At 42.7% G+C, this 11,516-nt stretch overlaps 1 protein-coding gene across 2 annotated transcripts in view; it reads right to left on the bottom strand.

Annotated features, from left to right (window-relative positions):
* Positions 1–575: 575 nt before the first annotated feature.
* Positions 576–11,516, bottom strand: part of LOC136169914 (cyclin-Y-like protein 1) — a 33,971-nt gene continuing 23,030 nt past the window's right edge. The window contains exons 8-10 of one of the 2 annotated variants that reach the window (XM_065938153.1): positions 8,062–8,228; positions 4,679–4,841; positions 576–3,553 (exon numbers count right to left, since the gene is read on the bottom strand). In XM_065938153.1, coding sequence (XP_065794225.1) covers positions 3,437–3,553; positions 4,679–4,841; positions 8,062–8,228 — 447 coding nt within the window. In that variant the 3' untranslated portion in view covers positions 576–3,436. The remainder of the gene's footprint in view (positions 3,554–4,678; positions 4,842–8,061; positions 8,229–11,516) is intronic. The other variant, XM_065938154.1, reaches the window with a different exon arrangement.

The raw sequence follows: 11,516 nt of genomic DNA, 5'->3' as shown, positions 1-11,516 counted from the left end.
CTTGTGTGATCAAAGAGTCCAGGTAACCTACATGCTGTATGGAAACACTTCCCAGAACATTGCATAACCTGAAATATAGAGCGAATGATGTTCCAGTAAATACTGACTTCATCAGCACTTTTAAAAAATCAAGTAATGGTTTATCTTATAAAATGGGAAAACTAACAAATGAAACATGAGTTGTTATAAAACCAGGATGTAGTAATGTTGAATTTCAATAATGGGCATACAGGGTACTTTAGATGTGATAGAACAGGGTCATGATAGAATCTGGTACAGAATGGAAAAAACTTCTCAGAAACACTGGGCCCTAAGTTGTCTTAGGGTGAACCATGTGAATTTAATGTAGAAAAATGACAATTTCATTTGGTTCAAACATAAATTTGAAACCTTTGTCTTGTCCTTATAAAGTTCAGTTCACAGTATTCCAGTTAAAATTGCACCGTCAGTATATTCCAAAAACTAAAAATGAAAATAAATTTGAGTTGAGGTATTCTTTTATAGTCTTAGTACTTTAGGGAATAAACTCTTCCTAGGTATAAAATCTCAACACTACCCTATGGCCCCTAGTAAGGAACTAGTTTTCATGCCCTATAGTACTTATGAGAACCTTTAAGTTTTCCATTTATCAAAATGGCTGTAATTGTCTCTAGAATTAACACTGAAAGAGCAATTTTTAGTGATTCTAACTTGTCTTCAAACTACAGTCGTGTCCAAGCAGTGTTCCTACCCCCACTTTTTTTTAACCTTTGACCACTCAAGATGTGACAGCATTTCTGCTTAGTAACTGGCATATTATTACATGGTACAAGCTATCTTAGTGATTTGTCATAGTTTTTCTCTCCTTCTGCACTAATTCAGATTATTTCTCCTAATCGACAACTTACCAAGAACAAAGTTAAAAGATCTGACCTTAGGTAGTGAATTAAGGTGGATGAAGACACAACACTACTATCAGGAGTGATGGAATACTGCGCGAATGCAGTGACTAGGGTCTTAAAGAAACCTTATGGTGATCTGGTATATTACATGGCTTGTTTAGCAGTCACCCTCTTTATAACAACCGCAGTTCTACCTCCTCTTCTTCCACTTTCTTTCCTGTTCAGTGGCTTGAAATCCTCAGTAACTCACGTTCTGATTCACCAGTACTTCTGTAACTCCTTCCTGTGTTTTACCTTTTATCTTCCAATGTGCTTTTTTCCCCTGTTGGTATAATAACACACAATTCCAAAGTGCCATCGAATGCACTATGCCACTGAGCGCCACAGCCAGTGATTTTAAGTGTACTAAATTATCTTCTGGTTGAAAAGAACATAAGCCGAAGAAATAAATGCCTCTTAACTAAAGGCAAAGGTCAAAGCAACTTTTGAATGCGTAGTCGGAAAATGCTTTCAGGCCTACCTATCAGAGCGGATTGAGAACATTTGCGCTAAGCAGAGCCGTGATGTTATGTGAGCAGTGAGAAGGTGCACAACAGCCACGTATTTTAATTAAAATAGTTTATTAGCTTTTCTTTTAATATAAACATGAGGAAGAAAAACCACACAAGTTGGAGCATTCTTTTCAAAATAAAACTGCAATCGATACTTGAATCTCCAAGCTCCATAAACAATATTTTTTGAGGTGGTAGACTGTAATATTTTATATCCATTATTTATCATTTATGTCTCTGTCCTTTAAAAATGATGGAACCTGTGGCACTCAATATAATGTGAAGCCTTGCTATAAAGAGAGAAAATATTTCTGGCCCAGAAATGCTTTGTTTACAGGCAAAATTCCTAGGATTATGTTTGAGAAGGTAGGAGAAAGATTTTACATAGTTGAGAACACTATTTTTTTTTTAATGTTTCAAGTTTAGGTGACATCATTACCAATTTCCTAAAAGACTGATTACTGGACCTTCCTGTCTTTTAATGGGCTTCCTGGTGGCTAAGGGGTACCCTGTGTTTTAAAAAGCCTGAGGTAAGGGTTCCTAAGATTTATCTTTCCTCAAGTAACAACTTGAAGTGACACACCTACACCCAGGTTAACACGCAGAACAGAAAAGCTGTTTCATGTTGCTTACTTTCCTGTCACTACTACTAGGGTCCAGTTCCTTTCAGTTTATTACCAAGAACTAATGCTATTGTTCGTAATTCCTTTACCAAACCTAGAAAAAAGAAACTTCCGTGCTCAAGCAGATCAACAGCCCAGCCAGGCAAAGGACTATCTTAAAAAGAGGAGGCCAGGTCTATAAAGATCCAAGATATCCTCCTGAAGTCTTTGTGCAATTTGAAGCTGTGATACTTGTAGAAATATAAATGCTACAAACTTACAAAACATCACCTGAGAGTTTACTTGAATTTCTTCTAAACTCATTTAGTTTTGTAAATTTTAAACATTAAGCTCTTAATTTTAATCTTTTGTTTCAGCCTATTGTTTGCCATCTTCAAAAGGGACTGAAACAAAAAATTCAAATTAAAAGCTTAACATCCAAGATTTACAAAACTAAATGAGTTTAGAAGAAATTCAAGTAAACTTTCAAGTGGTATTTTGCATCTGTAGCATTTATACTTCTGCGGCAGTGTCCTGGAGTGTCCAAGCACACTGTATTAAAACTTAAAATTGCACCAAGACTTTTGGGACACCTTCTATTTCACTATCTGCTTATTCCTGGACTAACAGGTTGGCTGTAATTACGAAAATATCCTTTAATACAAGTATTTAACAAAGAGGAAAATCATCAGAAGATGAGAAGCACCATTAGAGTTAACAAGAAACGCAGCACGGACCCAACAGAAGTAGGTAACAACATGCTTTCTCTGCTTATGATCCCAAACATGCTAACAGGCTAGTAAGCAGTGCTTGCAAAAGACTGAATGACAGGTGTTATTCAGCAGCTTTTTGATTTGAACTGATTGCCAAAAATGAGTAGCAGCTTCAATGAAATAGGGAGGAAGAATCCTTCAAAACCTAACAATGCTACAACAGGCTGTTCCTAAGTGGCTTTATGAGTTGTTAGGAGTCCCATGTTTGAATGGTAATACTGCATTGATTCTAAAGGAATATGCAGCAATATGGGTGAGAAAAATAGGAAAAAGTAAAAGTTATACAGAGTCTTTAAAGTCTAAAAATTTAAATATTAAAAAACCTCACATAGTTCACAGTTACTGGCCTACACAGTAAGCAAATATCTGTGGGTGGGTTGGGAGCTTTTAGCTTTGGAGTGGTTTTTGTAACTCTGTTTACATTAAAAAGGACAGAAGAGTGTGTTGCCTTGATAAGGTCCAGTTTTTTCCTATGACCATAACCTTTGCTGTCTGCAAGTCTCTTGAATTCAGTGTCTTTCTTCTAGGTGAAAATACTAACTTTGCTGGTTTCTGAGCAGGAGAGGTGGTATTTCTCCAGTCCTTGTTACAAGGGGTTCATGATGCTACAACCCCTCACCTCTCTCTGTTCATGACAGGATGGCACTGGAGCGCTGAATACCAATGATATTATCAGCGCTGAAAGACCTTCTCACAGCAACTCTGCCCAAGTCTTTGTATTCGTCTTCACACAGTCTGGAGATGGCCTAAGAAAGTCAATCAGAGAGAACATAAGTATAATTGGGGGGGAAAAGTCCCAACCTTAAAGAAAGCAGCATTGATAAGCCACACATCTGCATTCATTTAGGTTGACAGTTGCTGCTACTTTGGATAGCTCATATCTACACTGCTGATTCCCGAAGATAATATTCTCCAAGGGCTATGATGAGATTGCTGGGGCAGGGAGGAACATATTTAAAAACTGGGTTCCCAAAATAGGCCCCATCTAACAGCAATATGATGTTACCTACATACTAGATCCTTAAGCATAATGAACACACCTGAGCAAAGTCAGTGTTTCCCAGCTCTTCAACCTCTATTCAGTCTTCATTATTTACTTCCCACTAAGAGCATTTCAATGAGGCAGGTGTGTGCTGAGGGCAAGAAAGGCCTAGTGATGAAGCACTACAAGGTGCTATTTCACACGCATGTAAATTATCGTAGAAAAATGTCTTATTTCTAAAGTTCCAAGGTACCGGAAAAAGTGCCAACTTTATATGTATTCATTTCAGTTGTAAATTTTGCTGTATACCCACCAGAAATCACAAACTACTTCAAATTACTCTTCAAATCACTACTGCAAATTACTTCATCCCATGTATGTTACCACTTCCATTAAAAACCCATCTACTTTCTACATCCAGTTTCTGAACCCACATTATAATTTCCAAGTATAGGTCTCACAGCTTAGCCCCTGATGCTTCTGGTCTAATAAACTCATGGGGCTGAACTGTGATACACACAAACACACACTACAAGCTCAGGCAGTTAAGAGTGGTAAGTAATTATCAATGTACGTATGATTAGGGATACAGTTATAAGAAATTATTCCTATATGGTTATATGTAAGTGTGGAGGTTCAAATGGAAAACCATTAAGAACAATTAAATCTGATTTAAAATATTCTGAATTATGGTTACATAAGAGATATCTGTAATTTTTTTTTAAAAAATAATGTGAGATCTCTGTCTAACCCATAAAAGACACAGGGAATAAGATGCCAATGGGTTAATAAGCTCTTCAAACTGTTAGTCACTGCGTAGTGTAAGTCAGCCACAGATGCTGGCTTTGGTGGCTGACAGAAAACCCAGTTAGTGAATCCCCAGTCTTACCTCTAGGCTCTGTGCTCTTTCTTTGCTAAGAGGAGCAATTAGAAAACTCAGGTTGTTGTCACCTGCTAAGGAGCAAAGGTCAAAGTAGTATTTGGCATAAACACTGGCGGGAACATGAATATTAAACTGAAGGAGCTCCAGAAAGTGCCTGTGCATCTCATTCCTGGGGGAGGAGAAGACAAACCAACACAGGACAATTCTAGTCAGCTGGGCTGTCTTCAGAGCCCATTCTGTGCCACAACAGCTCTAAATACAGCTTGGAAACACACAATGGCTCCCCAGCTGGATTAACACACTAATGTTCAAACAAGGTACAGCTCTTTGTGGTTCTTCCTGCGTCCTGGCACTTGGAGTTTGGGACAAGGGGGGGAGGTTACGGCCCTCTTATGCACCCATGCTGCTGACTCGGGGGCTCATTCTTCAGAGTTCCATTAGTGCAGCTGGCATTCATGCTCCACGCTCACTCACAAGGCCCCGTTATAGTCATCAGATGAAAGGAATGATGTATGCCGTTTATTAGCTCTGGAGAACTTGCAGACATTTTCACCGATAACAGGAAGGGGCTTATTGAAGTAGAGACACGCCAAGAAAAGGAGTAGGCACATCACCACGGCAACAAATGGGGCCATGGAGAGCCACTGCTATTATCTATGAGGGGAGAAGACTCTTGAGGCAACAAGGATTCATCTCAGATAAATAAATAATTAAGCTACACTCAATGCGAAAGGGAATCCCCTCCCCCCGCTCCAGTGCAGGGGACTGTGGCAAAGGGCAGAATGCAAGTTTCTGTTCCTCTTAACCCCAGTAGGACCAGAAGGTGTTCCTGGGACAGGATGGGATGCACTTTTTAAGCTATGGGAGGCAGTAGGGTTAAGGGGAGACGTCTTGGCTAGACTAAATGCACCTGAGCAATGGCCCCGATGGAGCAGCTCCCCCTGTGCTCCGTCCGCCGGCCCTGACTAGGACAGAAGGTGCACAGGCTGGCAGGGGCCGAATTCAATGCAGTGGGAAAGTAGGGTCCTGGGGGCAGGTCTCTCCTGTGGGACCATACCCAGTCATTGCTTGTCTAATGTTTAAGTAAATAAAATCAGAGTAAGTCTTACCACTTTAACAGCAATCACTTTAAAGAGTTAATTATATAAAAATGATAAATACCCAGACAAATGAAAGTGACTTATTTTTCAAAATATTTGTTTCCTGGTTTTAAAGTGTTAATCTTTTATCCATTGGTAAGTCATCAAATGTTTGATGTTCTCCTGTGTGGAGAGCAGAGTGTGAGCAGAAATGAGGTTTCTCATTTGTTGAACTTTAAACCTAACTGAACCTACCTCCAAAATTAATTTCCTGTTCATATGGCCATAAGTCTATAGAAATGTAAATCAGATAATGTTTTGATAATCAGCTAATCAGGACTTAGTTTACTACAGGAATAAATGCACTTCACTATCCCTTTTATATTCTCTTCCACTAATACATTTTAATTGTGTGGAAATACAGTACTTCATAGGATTAACATGTCTATTAACAGAGCTTTACTTACTGAAGAAAAAAGCATTAGGACTACAGAATACGCTTCTGTGTGTTTTGTTTTTTTTTTAAATGACTAGATGACTGAAGAGCATGCCATTTATAGGTGTAGCAAATTTTCTGAACAGCAGCTGCTCAATATATTCAAACAAGATACATGGATGCTAGAAAACTTTTAAGGAAAAGCTGATAGATGCCAATTTTTCAATTTAGACTCAAAATGAGACCATTACAAATAGCAGCCAACAGCAGGGGGATGAGACAAATGTGACTTGAACACTTGGCTGTAATGCTTTCCAGTTTCCAAAGATCATAAGCAAAAGCAACCTATTACAAACATAGCTCCTGGTGATTCTGTTGTACACAGAAAAGTGCTGTTTACAATTAGCTTCTTCCTGTAGCTAGACACTGCCATCAGTGCTACTGGGCTCACATCTATGAACATCCACACACTTCCCTGCATGTTCTCTGATGCTGTAACTGGACCCAGAGCCCCCGTCAGCTTAGTTGCAGGTTCTGAGAAAATGTCAGCTGCCATCATGGCAGACCTGGTGTTTATGATTACACATTTTCCTTCCTTCAAGGAACCAGTTTAAAGATGGATGATAATGGTGCTCAATGTTACCTTAGTTTCTACAAATTCCAAAAGTACTTCTACTTATCTCGAATTATCTGCCGTAAACACTAAGGTGGCTACCAGCAATATCACCATGACACTTTTTATCATCAAAGTGGACATTTTCACCAAAAGCCACTTTGACAGCTACCAACAATCACTGGTCCCTTCTCTTAGTCACAAACTTCTTTGTTTCAGTTGTAAATATGCACTTTGGTAAATCTGAATTAAGAGTCAGGGGCAAAGGTAACAAAAACAAACTCTTGCCACTGCCTGCCATGACCTTGACCGTCCTCTGCTGTTCACTAAAATAAAGAGGTACCCCTTTACGTTCTCCTAAATGCCACCCACAAGGACATTTTTGCTGCCAAGTGAGCACTTCTAGAGTCTGCTGCAAATACCTCTCTGGTTCCTGCTGCCTCCCACCCTCGGGGCCCTTCCCTGCAGCCAGACAGCAAGCCTGATGTTTCACGCCCATGGGAGCATGCCATCTGTGAGGAACCCCCCAAGTTAACTCGAGGCCCCACCAAGTACCGCTGTGGTTGCTGAGTGCCCCGGGTGAGGCCCCACTGACACTTCCTGGGCTACCTGAGACAAAGGAGTTTCCTAACTCAGCAGACCTACTTCTAAACATGGGGAACACTCCTGACAGCGGAGGAGACAGAACACAGAGATCTGAAACCTTTCTATTTGGTCATCTGTACATCATGGTTTCTGTAACAACAGAACCTTAGAGACAACCTCAGATTACAAAAGAAGAAAAGACCTGCAAAAACTAACATACAATGTGTGACTCAAGTTGAAGTTATAACCTCAGTAGTCTGGAGGTGCTAAGACCTCAGCAGTGACCACTTAACTTCCAAGGCCAGACATGTGTCTCTTAAAAACAGACTGGACCTGGTAGACAGCTTTAAGAAAGACGTGAAGTTATTTATTGCACCATGCTGTTCTGGTAGTGAGCTTGTAAAATGGCAAAAACCACCAGAAAAGTAATTTCAATTTATCAAGCAGAATATTACAACAGTAACACACCAAGATTTAACTAATTAATGATGGGAAATACAAATGGTTATACTACAGCTAGACAGAAAGAAGTCTAATTTTATATTTATACCTAATTCAGCTCTCTGCGCAATGTAACCTTTCTTAACATGTAACATTTCTTAAGCTGTAAACTTTATGGGAGCAAATAAGGTATTGGAAAATGGTTAGACAGTTCACCGTAACCTTACAAACTCACATGTCCTCAACTGTAATGTCCTTTAGGATCTGGCAGTAGTCCACATTCCAAACAGCCTGATCGTCCCAAACCTTGGAGGCAAGAAGAATGGCTCCCAAAACAATTCTTTTCCAGTTAGTGGGGCAAATGTCGATCTCAGCATAAGTTAAAAGCCTTTCTAAGTAAACCTGCAAAAGTAGAGGACTGACCTTTGATTTTAGTTCAGTTTAAGGGCTATGATAGAATTGTTAGGAATGATAGGTTTCATCTGTTTTTAACATGTCTTTTATTCTTTGGTTCTACAGAGACTTCTGCTCGGTCAGCCAAGACCAAAGGCCAGGTCACAGTTGTAAGGCAAATATTTCTGTCAGTCTGGTATTTCTACTCTGCCCATGTGAATTTCCAACCCAATTTTGGTCGCAGGAATGAAAGGACATCTCAGCATTCTAAAGACAGGCGTTGTGTTATTACCTTCCCACTTGTAAAAGGCAGCACGTATAGCCCAGCATCGATTCAAACGTTCAGTAAATGCTTGAGTGCCTACCGTGTGCAATGTACCTACCATACTGGTGGTGGGTACGTGGCAATTTTACATAAAGCTTGAGTATGTAAAACTCTGGTAAGACTGAGCAGTTCTTTATCTTCTCTTCAGAGGGTGAACCTGAAGATAATAACTGGTGGTCAAGAGAGCCTCCCAGTGGCTGCTGCGTGGCAGAGCAGGACAGGCAGCACAAAGCAGCTGTGCTTTACACTTGGTGCCTTCTGAGGGAAGGTTCATGCACAGAAAGAGCTTTTTGTTCACATCTCCATTATTTCATAACTCATTTGTCTTACATATTCTGCAACTTAGTCAATTTGTTTGGTTCTAAGGTGGTTAAGAGCTGCCGGTGTCTGAATCCCTGGGGCTCCTCTAAATCTGCCAGGTAGTCTGTGGGATGACTTCATGACTTCTTTTATATGTGTCAAATGGCTATTCTATAAAGAACCAGACCAAGTTAACAGCTGAGTAAAGATTAAAGACATAAGTTGTGATGGTGCTACCTCTGCAGAAGAAAATATATGCCATTTGACAAAAAGAAAAATGTCCCGTTATCAGACTGACAGCTCCGATCTGCCAAAGCTCTCCAAACTCAACTGTGTTTCAAACACGGTTACTGAGATTATATACCCTTAGTGAACTTCTGCCCCCCACTCCCCAGAGAACTCCGCGTGCGCCAGTACTCTCTAAGAACGAGTCTCCCACAGGGTCCGCCCCTCTACTGTATTATGGCACTGGTAGAGGCAGTTCAACCTTAGGGGCAGTCCCTCAGCTTCCTCTCAGCTTCACTAAAGGCAAACCTGGTCTCATTTACACCACTTGCCCTCCTGTCTCAGTGGAAGTGACATCTCTTTCTTTTCCCTGAAGCTAACTCTTCTATGAATGAAGTCAGTCCACCTCTCATTTCTGCAGAACACTGTTCCCACAATTCATCTCTTCTTGAACAACCCCCCTTCTCTGTCAGAGATTTTCTCCAATGTTCTCTTACACGTTCTCAGCCCATCTGTCACCACCCCTTAGAACACTTCCTTCAGGAAATGTTCCGACACTGGCTCCTCATGACCCATCCTCTGCTTAGCCCATTTAGTCTGCCCCTGGCCGCCACTGCCCCGCTGAAACTACTGAGGCATGGTCACTGCTGCCTTCATGACAAACAGCCAGCACTCTTCATCGCAGCGCCCCACTCCCCAGGCCTGCCCTCAGAGCTGAGAGAGACTGCCACACGCCTGGCTGCCGGGACCAAAGACCTCCGCTTGAGTTATCGCACTGCCGTCTGCTGGGAATTCTCATCTCCACTTTCACTGGTCACCTGCCGGCTCTGCTCTTCTGTCCGTCACTTCTGGCTTCCATCGCTGCCATTGCCTCCTAACTTCTCTGCTTCCACTGAGCATCAACCACAGTCTGTTCTCCCCAGAGCAGCCAGGAGAGCCTCTCAGATTAAGTGCACTTCACGGGCCTGCTCAACATCTGCCAGGGCTCTCCCATCAAACAGGTCACTTCTGTGGCCTGTTAGTTACGAGGCCCCGTGTGAGAGGCCATCGTCCTTCTGTGACCTCATCGCCTGTGCCTTCCCTCACTCCCTACTCTGATCACAGTGGCACCTTGCTGATCCCTCAGCACAGAACCCGTTCCTGTCTGCGCCTTGTGCTCTGCCCCCTGCCTGCGCTATCAGGCCCCTCATCTTCCTCAGTCCAGCCAGGTCCTGGTTCAGATCTCACCTCTGTAAAGAGGCTCTTCCTGGTCTTTCTAGCGTGCACGCGTTAAGTCGCTCAGTCGTGTCTGACTCTGTGACCCCATGGACCCAAGTGGCTCCTCTGTCCATGGGGAATTCTCCAGGCAAGAATACTGCAGTGGGTTGCCACTCCCTTCTCCAGGGGATCTTCCCAAACCAGGGATGGAACCCAAGTCTCCTGCACTGCAGGCAGACTGCTTCCTGTCTGAGCCACCAGGGAAGCCCCTCTAATCTCTCCATCCCTTTACCTTGCTTTCTCTTTCTAGCTTTCACTACTACTTCAAACAGTCATCTTTTTAAAATACTCATTTTAAAAAGTCTTACACTCTGTGGTACACCCGATACTTACACACACTGTAAATGAGCCATACTCCATAAAAACTAGAGAAAAACAAAACCCTTATGTCTGCTATACTCACCTCAGAAAGGCAAGGACTCTCCTCTGTGCCCAGCACTTAGAACCGTGACACAGGCAGGCATCTGGTGCCTGTCTATGCCCTAAGGAGCTCCTTGGCAGCACTCGGCACGTGCGCCGTGCTCTCCTTCCTCAAGCTCTCCTGGCAGCTCTTCTGAGTCTCTGCTGGGTTTCCTCCCACTCCGGCCACTCCTCTGGGGATGTGTCCTGAAGTGCTGATGGTCCCCACAGATCTATCTTCTCCTCAACTTCTATTTAACGCACTTTTTCTGCATTTGAACAGCTACACGTAATTCCCTGCCTCTTGCTCAGCTTCAGGCTCCAATCCCATACAGTCAAATGACTGCTAGACACTGTCACTCTGCTGTCTCACAGGTCCATCGGGCTTAACTTGTCTACAAAGAAAGGCCCCTCTTCCAACCCACACACTCTCTCCTGCCTGCATTTCCCAGCTCTGCACGTGCCAGCGCCACTCCTGCCTCTCTCAAGCACACGCTAACGAAGCACCGTAACTGGCTTGCAGCTCCAAGAGAAGGCCTGCGTCTGACCCGGGGCCCACTGAGGGGAGCCTCCTCTCCTACACTCTGCCTGCAGGGGCGCAGGCAGCGGTGGACGCAGGCCCTCCCTTCAGACCATGCCGCTGACTCTCCCCTACAGGTCTGCTACAGGGAGGAGCTGGGCAATTCCAACTACCTCTCAGCTGAGCATGATGTATTATTCAAATGATAAAATCTTACCAGAGGAATGCGGTATGGATGACAGAAAGGTCCTCACACAGCTGGAGCTCGGCA

Source organism: Muntiacus reevesi, chromosome 5 (assembly GCF_963930625.1).
Source record: "Muntiacus reevesi chromosome 5, mMunRee1.1, whole genome shotgun sequence".
Taxonomy (NCBI): domain Eukaryota; kingdom Metazoa; phylum Chordata; class Mammalia; order Artiodactyla; family Cervidae; genus Muntiacus; species Muntiacus reevesi.
The sequence above is the reverse complement of the archived record's forward strand: the minus strand, read 5'-3'. Positions and strand labels throughout refer to the sequence as shown.